Source organism: Macaca nemestrina, chromosome 5, assembly GCF_043159975.1.
Source record: "Macaca nemestrina isolate mMacNem1 chromosome 5, mMacNem.hap1, whole genome shotgun sequence".
Taxonomy (NCBI): Eukaryota; Metazoa; Chordata; class Mammalia; order Primates; family Cercopithecidae; genus Macaca; species Macaca nemestrina.
In genome coordinates, this window is record NC_092129.1 from 66,146,267 (window position 1) to 66,161,080 (window position 14,814).

At 32.5% G+C, this 14,814-nt stretch overlaps 1 protein-coding gene across 3 annotated transcripts in view; it reads left to right on the forward strand.

The window, feature by feature from the left end:
• LOC105488989 (syntaxin binding protein 5) overlaps positions 1-14,814 on the forward strand; it is a 196,167-nt gene that overhangs the window by 138,642 nt on the left and 42,711 nt on the right. For 2 of the 3 annotated variants that reach the window (XR_011623431.1, XM_011753536.3), the window contains exons 20-21: positions 2,452-2,511; positions 2,610-2,657. The exons of the other annotated variant lie outside the window; for it this stretch is intronic. Coding sequence is in view for 1 of the 2 variants with exons in the window: in XM_011753536.3 (XP_011751838.1) it covers positions 2,452-2,511; positions 2,610-2,657 (108 nt within the window). In the remaining variant the exon portion in view is untranslated. The remainder of the gene's footprint in view (positions 1-2,451; positions 2,512-2,609; positions 2,658-14,814) is intronic. 3 annotated transcript variants of the gene reach the window in all.

Below are 14,814 nucleotides of genomic sequence, written 5' to 3' on the forward strand. Positions count from 1 at the left end.
AAAGAAGAAATGTATAAAAGTGGATTGGGAGTTAAAATGAGTCTCTCATAAATACTAAGAGGCAGACAAATACAGAAATATAAAATAGCCATATGCCTTTATCAAAACCAGTAAGTTCATTTAAAATAATTCGTATATGAAGGGAAACTTTTTTGAAAACCTTTTAAATCTCGTAATTAAGATTTGTGATCTCAACTGTTTAGTTAATTAAAATCAAAGCTGTCTTCAGAAATCATCATGAGAAAATCCATGTAATGCATATAGTTAACCTTTTCATTTATTTTTAAATAAACCAGTGGTCCCCCTAACAGAAAGTTAATTCTGCCTACTGAACATATGCATCCTGAACAAATGAAGGGAAAGACCTTCATTTGATCTTTACGTCAAAGAACTCATGTTGCTTCAGTGAGCACTTTAGTAATACTGGAATTTGTTTAGTACTGCATGCAAATACACACACACACACACACACGCATAACAAATCATGTTAAAATAATTTTTTTAACTGTTAGGTTATTTCAAGCTGAAGAAAACTCAGGGCCACCCATACCATAATATAAATGGTGCCTTCAAGTGCATTCATGATTTAAATGCTGTGTGTCCTAGAAAAACAATAAGCTGTGGATATTATCTGTGTTTCATTGTAGAAATTTAGTAAGTATATTCAAATAGGATAAGTAGAAAACTATTTTGGAGCTTTTGCATGAGCTGTCACAGAAGTTATAGCAATCAGTAGTAAGTATTTTTAGTTAGAAGAAAAATAAACCTCCTTGTTTTATTTACATTACAGCCTATGTTGCCTTATATTTGAAAATATCAAATATTTTTCTAATTTTATTATGTATAGATATGTTATCCTGCTATTGCTTTGATATGAAATATATCAAAACTAGTATCAATAATACATTTTTGTGCATTCATGTGACTATTTTGTAGAGATAATAGTGATATTTTCAAATATTTATAACATATAACCATTATATTATTTAGAATTAAATTCAGAAGTATACTAAAAACAACTATACCTATTTCTGTTCCTGGAAATGTTATGAGCTCAGTGTTACCTGTGTGATATTTTTTGAAGTGGGATTTATGAGGATCTGTAAATGACATTTAGCAAAAAATGGGACTTTAAAAAAGTAACCTTCTAAAACCACTATAAAAGTAGTGGTTCTGCCAATGCTGGCAGGTTTTAGTCAGTCAGAGAAAAGCTGTCAAGGACATTCACCACTTGACCAAGGGAAGGAGGTACAATTTTATTGGGGAGTGTTATATGTGGTGTCAAATTTTGACCTGATTCATTAAGATTCAGTGCTTTACTGGGATATTTTTAAAGCAGAGAAAGAAACCTTTTTATCTGCTTCCAGTTACATTCTAGGTATTTCCCTCTAGCAGAAAAGCATTATGAATTCAGCAAATACTTACTTAGAGAATTCTACATGTAACACACTCCACTAATTACAAAAGGAATACAAAAATGAATCAAATGTAGGCCCTGCCTTTTGGAAGTTCATTCCAGTGAGGCAGGTCATGTGTGCATAAATCTAAAATAATAAGGTATTAAGTGGTTAGCATCATATGAGAAATACATAGATAAAACATTAAGGTAACTCAAAGGAGGAGAAGTGATTTACAGCTGAGGAGACTGTGAAAAATTGAATGGATGAGGTATTGAGATGTGCCTTTAAAGAATAGTTGTCCAAAAGTGATCAATGAAAATACTACTTAGGATCGATCACATTTATAATAAAAGATGTGTGTTATAAATTAAAAGGAATACTATGAGAAATTAAAAATATTTTTAACCCAAAAAATCTTAAAGAAATATTAGGTAACTTTATATAATAATATTGGGAATCACAGCCAAAATAAAATTAAATATTTCTTACCTCCATAAATTTAAGTAGACATTTGAACATACCTGCAAATATAAATATTATCTTCACTATTTTAAAGATCCCTTATTGTACATTTTAAAGATTTCTATGGTATGTAGTAGAATGAATATATAGTTTTAAACTGTCAGTCTAACTGTAAAATAACAAATTTTATCAGCAAAGTTATAGTACAAGATCTTGGTTCTGCTAGAGAAGCTGTATTCAGTTAATACTATCAAGAATTGCAGATTTTTTCAAAGAAACAGTTAAATACTATTTATAGTTTTCCTTATATATTTTCTAACATCTAATATACCGAGATTTTGCCAAATTGTTACAGAGTTAATATTTATATATACCAGGGTCTACCATGAGAGATACTGCACTACTTATTACTATACAGTAATAGTATAAGAACTGTTATTTACTATATACATGGTCTCTTCTTGTGGTCACTTAGGTGATAACTTGTTTTTAAAGTTACCAGATTTTTTATTTGTACATTTTTCTTGTTACAACTCAGTGTTTATGACTGACCATGTACCTGTTCCTTCCATTGTCTTCATTTGTGTAGGTTCTTCATCACCACACAATTCAGATGATGAACAAAAAATGAATAATTTTATAGAAAAGGGTATAGTATCTTGATTTTAAAGTATTTTCTTTTATGTTTCATTTATTTAGTTTACTTTGAATAGATTTTGACATTTTATATCAAAATATTATTTTCAGTGAAGACCAAAAGCAGAAAGTTTTCCAAGATGGTAGCCAATGATATAGGTAGGAAATAGAAATTTCTATTTTGTTTCTAATCCTTGCTATATGCAGTGCTAACCCAACACTGGAAAATTATCCATTGCATTGCATTTTTGTGTAAATTTGTTGTTCCTATGCTAAAAAATAATCTCTTGGGCTGTGTCTCTTTTAAACTCACTGGGGCAATAATTATTAAAAATCAGTTCAATTGGGTTGCAGTTCTTTCTCTGACTTACAGTGTGAATTTCTCTGTTAATTTTATTTTTGCTTTACTTTAAAATAAAGCAGGGTTCAATTTATGCCATAAGTAGCACAATTTTATACTCCCAGGTTTTGAAGCAGTTGCTTATAGTTTTATTTGTGTTTTTTCTACCTTTATTCCATCTCTCTCATATTTTCAAGACCCCGTATTTCAAGGAAATGGTTTTCCAAAAGATTGACCCTTTTAGTCTATAATCCGTACCGCCTTTGGCAAGATTAAATAGGAATTTTCTAGGACTGCCCCCACTCCCTCACTGCAAGTAAAAAATGCATTACTTCTTGTGATTGTTTTTGTGAATATATGTTGAGATGAATTACTCAGTCCAAAGTTCTCAAAGTTTAAAATTAGGGAACAAAATATATAATCAAACTTTGAGGACATAATCAAATTAGGGTTTTAAGGTCACGAAAGTTCAGATATTCTCCAAAGATTTTTAAAGTCTTGAAAAACACTTTTAGAAAAAGAGGATAAATTTGATCTTTGATTTAAATTCCAAATTTTTATTATACAGTTATTGTATTATTTCCTCCCAAAACCTCTAGCACATACTCTTTGAGGTCAGTCAAATTAGAGGAATTTCTAGGCAGGTGGAATAGTTTTACTTTTTCTCAACTGATAATGTTTTAGATATGCTTAAATTTTCAAAAATTCTTAGAAGTAAAGTCCATGTTGTGCGTATTTTGTAAATTGAACCCTGTTTAGTCGTATTAACGGTGACTGACTGTTAGCCCCTTGTCATTTTTAAAATAAGGTGGTTTATTCTTGGGCAAAGGGCTCTTCATTTATGGAAAATCAATTATTTATCTTTGTATTTGTGGGTTTTTAGTGACTCTTTTGGTAATAGTTAAATCACTGTAATCATGTACTAGCACTATGGCACAATAGTCTTTAATAACCAATTTCAGTTATTGTGTATTCTATCTTAATAGTACGTTAGAGGTTCTTTTGTTGTCTTATTATGCAAAAAGAAAAGATTTCCTACTTATATTTTACTAAACAACTTTTTTAATTACCTAGGGACTTTATCTTGCATGAAAGGGACTTTGTACGTAATTAAATTTTCAAAAACAATTTTTTGTCTTATATTTTGTGCTGGGGTTCTATTTATTAAATGTACTGACTACTTTCCCATTTTTTTCTGTGTTTTAAATAGAATATGTAACATGGAATACTTGAGCTTGACTATTTGAAAGACTACATTAGCAAATTTATCAGTGTTGATAATGTTATTGGAAGGATAGTTCTTTGATGACATTCTTGATTTATTTTTATCTTATTGGTGAGTTTTACTTTTTGTCATGCCAGTTTCTGTAGCCATATATTTTGGGGAAAGCATGTTGTGTTAGCTTCATTCAGCTTTTCAAAATTGTTGTAGAACAGTTACACATAATTATTTTTAAAGCTCAGGAACCATTGTTATATCCTTTGGCTTTGTTTGGAACCTTTCAGTGTGTGTGTGGTTTTTCTTAATCACAAGATTTGGGTATATATAAGGAAAGTTAGTGTCACAATTTTTTTCTTCTTTCAAAGGAAGACTGCCCCATTTTAGACTGTAAAGTTTTTGCATTTGAAAAACTAATACATTAGTTTATCTCCCTACATTAGTATCTAGTTTTGTTATAAGAATTAATGTAAAATATGCTATCAAAAAACATAAAATGTCAATGAAACGTTGGAAAAAAACTCGTAGATCTTCTGAGGACCTCTCTGTCAAGACTGATATTATGTGCGTGAAGCTGTGATGTCAAAAGTATTAGGACTTCTTGAGCATTCTGAACTCACCTTATCATCCGATCTCGTACCTGCTATGAAGTATCCTGAATCTCATGAACTTACCACCTCTTCTTCCTCAATATACAAGCATTTATAGCTTTAATTTTAGGTAGTTATGCAGTGGCCAAAACGTAAGAATTAGTACCTCCAGGGTTGCACTAGTAAAAGAGCCACCTTGTGTGGAAGGTGAGTAAATAGCTTGGCCCTGAAAGTTTGCCCCTGAGTTTTACCTGTTCTTTGAGAGTAACTGCTGCTGGTGTCAGTTTGTGTGTGTGGGTTTGTGTGTATGTGTTGTGGGTGGGTGGTACAGAATGGCAGTCACAATTTAATGGTTAACCCAAGCATGGGAAATCAACCACCCTACCATTTTTTTTAAACTGCCTGACAGGACAGCTGAGATAGCTGAGACTATAATAAGCTTTTTGAATGTATTTAGCCTTTATCTTATAATTTTTCTGGCATGTGCCAGCTTTTTATAAATATTTTTTCTCAATCCACACAATAATCTCAGTGGGTTAGTTACTACTGTTTCCCTGTTTCACAGATAAGGAAACTGAATATAAGTAATGTATTTGTTGGTGCACAGCTAATAAATGAGAGCAGGATTTATACCCAGGTAGCCCCACTCCGTGGTCTGTCCTCTTAAACACTATGCTATTTTATCTCTTAATACAATTTACAGAAAACTAATGGATTCCAAAGCAAATTCATGGTGTGATTAATAACCAGATAATTTGGTTATGGCCCTGTTCTATCTATACAATAATCTGGGGGAAAAAAAAAAAGATTAAGTTCTGTATTAGAACCAGATCATGGATGCCATCTTGGTACCCATCACTCAAGCATAATATAGTATCTGAAAGTCTACCTTCCTCAAAGACTAGACTCAAAGGAAGGATAACTAGAGCAAACTCTGGAGTACCCTAGCCCATCTACCCAAAGCCTAGCTTCATAGTTTATTTCCTGATTGAAAACTAAATCAGATGAATGATCCTGACAGTGACTTTGATCTTGCATAAGAAAAGCAGCCTATAAAGAAATAGCTTTAGTCTTGTGAGTTTGACAGGAAAAACATAACAATATAATGTAATTGCAGCATCCACAAAGAAAGCTTCATGCATGTAATATATATGCATATGGTAATTTGTTTTGCCTGTGTATACCTTATAAATTTTTATTAGTAAAATCTTAATTACCAACATTTTCAGAATCCATAGTTTTTCCTGTACTACTATAAATCACTTAGAAAATAAGATAGGGTATCAGTTTTTTAATTTACTTGTTATTTGTTTTATAAAAAATTGAAAGTATAGAGTTTCACAAAGCTTTTTATTTTTAATTCATATAAAAATAGTCCTACAATGCATATCTTTGTTAACAATGTATTAATCAAATTTTTCATGATATACTTATGAAAAAATACAGCCTACATGCTAGCATTGTTCGATAAATTTGAAACTACATGATAAACCTTTTCTAAAGATTATTCTATTTCATTATGGTTTTGTTTCATGCTAAAAGTAGATTTCTAGCTGGAACCCATAGTCTGTGACCTGGTCTATATCCAGTTTTATTACTAATTTTCTTAGAGAAGGAATGATTACCAAATTCCTTCTGGTTACATGAAGTTGTGAGGGGAAAATAATACTAAGGATAAAAAAATAACGACTCAAAATTATGGTTACTTAAATGAGTGCTTTGCCAAAAACAAATAGAAATAATAACTTCATTTATTGGGCACCTCCTAAATTCTGGACACTATACCAGCTATTTTTTTGATGTGGTATTTATTAATAAGAGGGAAAATTATACTTCCAAGGTCACTTTTATCTCTCCTATTCTGAGTTAGCATAATTATTTAGGTAAGCGTTAACTTAGCAAAAACTGGAGTAATTTTTGAATTCAGTTTAAATGACAATACTGTTCAAGTGCTGTTTTTATTAGTTCTGTTAAACATGAATCTCAATGATTCCTTTTTTAAAGTGTTACAACATAACTAAAATCTTATCTTTGTTGTTTTATTCTACATCACTAACTCATTAACTCACACAATTTTAAAGCAGTTCTAACACCTTTATTTTTCAAGAAAAGAAATTGAATGTCAGAGAAGTTAGGTTACACATCCAAAGTAATGCTCCATGGTAATGACTCAGGACCGGAATCCAGGCTTTTTGAGTCTTGTTTTACTATGTGTAGCATGTTTCATGCTTCATACTCAAGTATTCACTTTTTCTTTCTTATGTTATTGCTTTTGCTTGTGCGTCTTCTCAATGTATTTACAAGTTAAAAAATAAATTCACAAAGGTTCATTTAGATTCGTTGCCATATGAATGAAAAAGTGTGTATTAAATTAAGTAGTGTGTTATCAAATTATTTTTATTCATTGTAAAACTCAAAGTAGTGCTGGTATTTCTACTTTACATTCCCCAGTATTCAACCTAAAACGTGGCCATTGAATTTGTAGAATTTAGCTTTTATATTCAATCCACAAGATGGCTGTTGAAAGAAGACACGCTCAGTTTGAAAGGGATGATTAGTAGTGTACAATGATACCATTTTTTACAGGTGTTTTTAATATTTTCTGTTTTGAAGGAAAATTATTACTTGACCTTAATTGGTCAAGAACTGAATTTGATAGGCAGATACTTCAAAATTATTATATGAGTCTGAGTACTAACAAATTATTTTTCTTTTTTAGAATGAATAAAAATTGAAAAGTATTGGCATATTTTATATTTAAATTTGAATTTTACTTTTGAATGTCAGATTTCTTAATAAAATATGCTGGAAAGTCTGTGTTTCATATTCCTGTACTTACTGTATGTGTACTTACCTCTCTGTTGAACTGCCTTTTTTTTACATTAAAAGGTTATGCAGTGACCTTTCTAGAAATAACCTGTAGTTTGCTTCCTAGCATAAAGAAAATTAGTCTGAGTTAAAGTTACATTACTGAAATTAAACTTTGTCAACTATTATTTGAACAAAACTAGAAATGTGGCAATTTATGTTCTGTCATTACCTATTTTATTAGTTTGTTAGGACAGTCACCACAAAATACCACAGATTAAGAGGCTTAAACAATTCAGGAGGTTAGAAGTCCAAGATCAGGGTGTCAGTGAGTTTGATTTCTTCTGATGCCTCTCTCCTTGGCTTGCAGACAGCTGCATTCTCATTGTATCCCCACATAGGTTTCTATGCAGAGCACGACCCTGGTGTCTGTGTATCCACATTTCTTCTTCTTATAAGAACCAATCAAATTGGATTAGGGCCCAGCCTAAGGGCATCATTTTAACTTAATCACTTCTTTAAAGGCCTGTCACCAAATATAGGAGAGGAACTGGGGCTTAGGGCTTTTATATATGAATTTTGCAAGGATACAATTCATTCCATAACACTTACTGTGTTAGGTTTATGTAATACCTTGTATTCTGTACAGAATTCTCTTTGAGATGTTGCAAAGAGTTTAATTATGATGTTATTTAGACATTGAGTTTTATGAATGCTTGGAAAGCAGATGGGTCAGGAAAAAAAAATTGAAGAAAAAAGCTCTGCGAGTTCAAGAATGAAAAAAACTTGGCATAGTCAAATCTTTACTAGACAAGTACTGATATCTATTTAAAGATTTACCTCCATTTCAGGTAATGGGTATAGATTCTATGGGTATTTCCAAAAGTCATCTTTTTGATTTACAGTCTGTATTTAATTTGCCCTCTTTTTCACTTTATTTCTTTTCATTTGTGAAGAAATTTATCATTCTATAGAAGTAAAATTCCAATGACAGTTTTGGTTCCTTTATTCATTGCAATTATTTATTCATTGTGTTTATTAAGCACACATTAAATGCTGGAAACATACATATATAAAGTGTTTTGCAAGGTAAATTCTGTTTCTGAACTCCTGGAATATTTTAGCACGGGAGATAGACATTGGTATTATTAGTTCTAATGGCTACTAAAATACATGTGATACTTGACAAGAGAGTTTCTACTTCTTGGTTCCACTTTTCCTCTTGGATTCCCTGCTATATCCTGCAAACTGAGTTTTTTAAATTCCTTTACTATCTCAGTTGTTTTATTTAACACAAATACATTCCAACATTATCCCTTTCAAGAGAGTCGTGTTGGATCTCTGCCTGTGGTGACAAAAGTAATATTGTCATTTTATTCTAATTGTTGAAACTCTCAGTATAAACAAAAATCAACTTACTTTTATGACAGCTTCATCAGTCATAATAATTCTTTTTACTTTTTACCTTTGCTTTATTTTTTACTATAAATTTCAAATTCCAAAAAGTGAAGTTATAGTTCTGTTTTTCTTTCAAGAACACTTTAGAAAAAAGATGTGGACACAATGGGTAGAAGCAGTAAAGGAAAATTACAAAACATCTGTTTAATTTGCTTCTCTTGGACATCATACATCTTTCCTTGGTATTGAAATGTGCATTGCAGACATAATCATTGTGATCAGGTATAACTTCATTATTCCTACTAAGCAAATGCAGCTCTTTACTGTTTATGCAACCAGACAGTTTGATGTCCTTATTCAGGTTTATAAGAAGAGAGCAATGACCCGCCTTAACCACCTGGCTACACTGTCTGAGACGAGTTTTTCTCAGATTGAAGAAACCTTCTGTCAGGGGCAAGGGTTGAAGAATACACAGTGGAAGAAGAAAACAGAAACAATGTGTCTTCCAAGAACTTACCCAGATGGCATGCTTTCAGTTTGAAGGTCACAATAGAAGATGAGTAACTTCAAGACATGAACAGAAGTTTCTTGATAAGTACAGTGAAACAAGCTAGCTGGGTAAATGAGTTTCATAAGTGATTGTGGGACTCCTGGGAATTAGAAATATGAACATCACAAAATTGTTGGACAAAGTCTACAACCCCATCGTCACAAAGTTATAGCAGAGTACAGGGTACAAGCCAGGAGGACCGACTGACTAGAGGTTCTCCAGAGATGGGTCTGCTTCTTGTGGTCTTGCCATCAAGGAGCTTCACTAAACAGACCTGAAGCAAGTATATTCCCCACAAGTCGCAAAAATTGAAAGATATATGGCCAGGCGCAGTGACTCATGCCTTTAATCCTAGCACTTTGGGAGGCCAAGGTGGGTGGATCACTTGAGGTCAATAGTTCGAGAACAGCTGGGCCAACATGGTGAACCCCGTCCCTAATAAAAGTACAAAAAAATTATCTGGGCATGGTGGCGAGCGCCTGTAATGCCAGCTACTGAGGAGGCTGAGGCAGGAGAATCACTTGAACCCAGGAGGCGGAGGTTTCAGTGAGCCGAGATTACACCACTTCACTTAGCGTGGGGTGGCAGGGTGAGTCTCCTCAAAAAAAAAAAAAAAAAAAAAAAAAAAAAAAAAAAAAAACTTTTAGCCAAAAGCTCAACTTTAGGCCTTAGGTTTAGGACTTAGCCACCCACTAAAAACAACTGTAAAAATTGGTCAAAAGATACAAGCTTAGTATTTCCAGGCATTGAACAACAGGCTTTCCAGGACTGTCATCCTTGAGAAAATGAATATACATGAGGTGAGCCCCACGTTTCTCCCACCTTTCTGCTCAGCTTTCTGCGACAGCATGTTCCCGTTGCAGCACAAGTGGAGCTGCGATGTCAGAAGCTAAGGAGGCAGACAATGGAGTTCTGGATTGCTGGCGTGACTGAAATACTTGCTAGAGAAGAGGAACTGCTCCAACAAGAGTCCTAGAAATCTCCGTAGATTGAAGCTAGGTCTTGAGAACTATATATTTTGAATGCTTGCATTGGAACTGTTTTAAAGCAATGATCTCAAGTCTTTGTCTTAAGTTAGAAAAAGAAGGACAGATTAAACGCCAAGTTAATAGAAGGAATGAAATAGCAAAAAGTAGGTATCAGTGAAAGAATACCTAAATAATAGAGGTAAAGAGTTTTCAAGGATGAAGGTGAACAGTTTTCAAGTATGAAGACAATAGGCAGACATTTCTAACCATGAAGGAATATAGCAGTAGTTTTTAAAAACTACCTCATGGTGAAAGTTTCACAATTAAGTACTACAGCAAAATAACCCAAGAGATGGAAAGCCATGGCAGGAAGATTGATGTTGATCTTTAAATCCATTTAAACTTAAAACCTACACTAAACCTTTGTACAAGTTGTGATTATAATATACAATATGTTTTAATACTTATAAATGTGAAAATAATATAACTAATAAAAATCAAGAAGAAGGAATGTTTGATCATAACAGGAAAAGAGGGCTACTTTCCTGATCTTTCATAGCTGAGAGCCGATGTTTACTGTTTAATAGTTATGGAAATATTTCAACCTCTGAATGTTTTCCTCAATGTATTTTCCTATCCTTGGAGCTTTTAAGAAATGATATATCTTGTAGTAAAAAAGAAGTTTGAAATATAGTAGTTACTTTAGTTTCACTTTAGTTAGATGTAAGGAAAAGCAAATGTTTATTGTATTTAAGCATATAGTATCACATGTTTCTGCAAATATTAGTGGCTATCTGTATTTATACAAAGATATTAAATGGATGTTCAAATAATTTTAATGGTTATTTCTGGTTAGGATGTTGGGTGATTTTTTTTAATGTGTGCTTTTCTGCATTATTTGAATTATAGTAAGAATGAATTATTTTTACAAAAGCAGTTTAAAATTTTAAATGTTAGTCATGACATTATATCTGGTTAACAACTGCTCTCTGAGGTTTTCTCAGCTTTACACTAAAGTACTTATGAAATCAAAGAAAAACATGGCCATTCAGTTTCAGCCGGAATTAGGTAAGGATATGTGATCACAACCCAAAGTCAACATTGCCACTCAAGACAAAGCCTTGGTAGATACTGCACAGTTCTCCTGCCTGCCACTTAGAAGCATTTAGATAGATGCCTCTTCATGCAAGGGAAAGAAACCCATTACAGACATCCTAGGATTTAAATCCTTTCCCTCCCTTCCTCCCTCTCCCTCACCTCCTTCCTCCTACTCCCTACCCCCACCCTGTGAAAGGCATGCATGCAAACTAGACAAGATTCAGAGGTAGATAGGTAATAACTAGTTAACATTCAGATTTCTCAGCTGCACTTAATACAGTAACAAAATGGACCAACTTCTTAAGTTTTGAGGGGATATAGTTGTAAGCAAAACTTTGACACTTAACAAAGTTACATATGTTTTTCTTTGTTTTCATCTAAACAGAAGTTTTTGTAGTAGTATACTTAATATACCTTTGAAAAAATATTAAAGGCACATTTTAGAGCTCCTTGAGATTTGGGGGAGTAGTACTGGCATTAATTTCTCCCTGTAAAACACTATCCTAAGGAAATCCAAACTATATGCAAATATTTATGTACAACATTTTTATTCCTGTGTATACTGAAAAATTGGAAAATGCCTGATTCATAAGTGTTCATATAAATATGCAGCCATTAAAATATACTGACAGTTAATGACATTAAGAAATGCTTATTTTAATAGTGAAAGGCAGCAGGATACAGATTTCTTTATATAGTTGATCTCAACTATGTAAAGAAAAGTGGATTTTTAAAAGTGACTGGTAGGAAATATGCAAAAATGTTGCTTCTGACTATGGGCATTAATAGCGACCTTTTTTCTGTTTCTTTATTCTTTTTTGTCCAAATTTGCTATGAAAACACATAACTCAAAATAACTCAAAGATAAAAATGCATGTATAACATAAAATACAGTAAGAGAATATAATCTGATATGGCCCTCTGAATCTGTTAATTAAGAGGATGTGTATTTACATTCATTCTGTGCATTGAAGAAAAATACAAGTCTTAAAATATTTTCAGGAAGAAGGTGAAAAACATTATCCTGAATTTAAGATGCCTTACACAAGAGTCAATACTGTGATTTCATCAGTATGATGTTGTAGAACAGGCAAAACTGATCTGTGCTTAAAAAGCATCAGAGCAGTGGTTATCCTGGAAATGGGACAGGGTTTGATTAGGAAGAAGCATGCATGTCCTTTTTGGGGTGAATGGTAATGTTCTCTGCAACAGTTTGAGTTGCAACAGTTTGAGTTGCAGAGATGTATATATTATCAAAACCCAGTGAATATACCTTTAAAATTTCTGCATTTGTATGTAAGTTTTACATCAAAAGAAAATACACTGTTAACCAAAAAAGAAATGTTTGGGGAACATCTTGTTTTGTGAAAATGTACAAAGTCTCTTGCCGGTTTTGTCTCCACCACCCACGGTCTGAGATAAGTGTTGCAGACTGAGATAGGTATAAATCCCGTGTACTCCAGTTGACACTTTATGCCTACCTCTGTGAGTAGTACATACTACATTTTTGAGTTGTTTCATCTAATGTGAGCTCCTGAGAGGCCGGAAGTATATCCCTGCCCTCTGGCACATTACGGGCATATGCCCAGTAGATATTTAATAAATGAATATTCACACCTTCACATGTAACAAGTTTTTCTCTACTCGTGGAAGCTCTTAGCTCTATATTTTTAAATATTACTTGATATCTAGAATTAACACAAAATAACAAAAGTTAATCTTCTAATGTCATTTCCAGTTCTGCATTCAAGGAGATTGCTTATAATTTTATCCAAATATAATAGCAATATGGCTTAAATATCTGTCAAAGTTGGTGTCCAGGTTGTGGATATCCACTTGCAAAGTGTTTCAGGAGAAAATAATAAATTGACTATATTAAAATTTACATTACGTTTATAGTAAAATTATTCAAAAATCTTCCCAGTCATTTTGTGTGTGATTTTAAACTCTCAAAAAAATGTTGAAACTAGAATAACAGAATTATTTGGAAAGCTGGTTAGTTATATTTAGTATTTTTTACATAATAACGAAATTAAAAATAGTACTAGAAAAAAAAACTTTTATTCTATGGGAGAGGCTAACTTAAATTTTTAAGAATATTTGAGGTTATATAAAATTACTTTTAGTAGAAATCCTAAGGAGGATCCAAAGCATGCACCTAGAAAATTCAGAAGGAAAGTTTCTGCTGGTATATTTTTTGGCAGCAATGTATGTATAGATAGTGAATGAAAGCATAAATATGATAAATAAACATTCCTAATTGATGAAAATATGTATGTAACGTTTAATGTATTTAGAGATGAATTTGTTACTTTTATCTTATAAATCACTGAAGTTATTACTCTCCTTCGGTTAGCCATATATATTGAGTTTAGTTTTTGAAATGAACTTAAAAGGTTGAGCTTATTATAGTGGTACGTTGCATTCTATACTTTTGTCCTAATTTTTTTTTATGGTTTTGTTTTAGTTACTTAGAATTTTGCCATAGAATTAGAATGAAGGAACATTAGGTTATTTGCAAGTGTAGTAATAGCTCATCTGTATAGTGTTCTACATTTTATAAAAAGTTTGTATCTCATCTTGTTGTTAACAACAAATAATAATATTTATTAAATCATACTAAGTGCCAGGTATTATGCTCAGTTCTTTGCTTATGTCATCTTACATAATCCTCACAACTGCCTGTCCTCATATTACAAATGAGGAAACTTGAAGTTTAGAGAGGCAAAGTGATTACTAAGGTTACACATGTAGTAGTTAGTTAAAGTGGATTTGAACCTAGGTTTGAGCTGATTCCAAACCCAGTCCTAACCACTATACTTACTCTTCCACATTTATTAAGGCTTGTTCACAAAATGTTTTTGGTGGGCCTAATTATGTATACATACTGGGATTAATAATTTTGTCTTGGTTACTACCATGAAGTTGCTTAGTGTCTAAGGACCTTGCTACTCAAAAGTGTGATCCACAGACCAACAGCATCAGCAGCTCCTGGGAGCTCGTTTGAAATGTCTCTTAAGCCCTAGTCCCAGAGGACAGAATCAAGGTGTGGATTTTAACAAGATCTCTATGTGACTGGTGTGCACATTCAAGTTTGAGAATCACAGGATTTAAAATAACTTGATCAAATCAGAGTAGTGATGTCTAGAGAGGTGGCGTCCATATCATATGATTCTAAAAGAGTTATCTTTAGACTGTGCCAAATTTATTTTCTACATCTGACATCATGCACATTGTATAGATATTACTTATCAGTCAGGGTGTATTGCATCTATGATATTTGATAAAAATCTCTGGATTTTTCAGTGTTTAATATTGCCTTTTGGAGGACTGTTTTAGAGATAT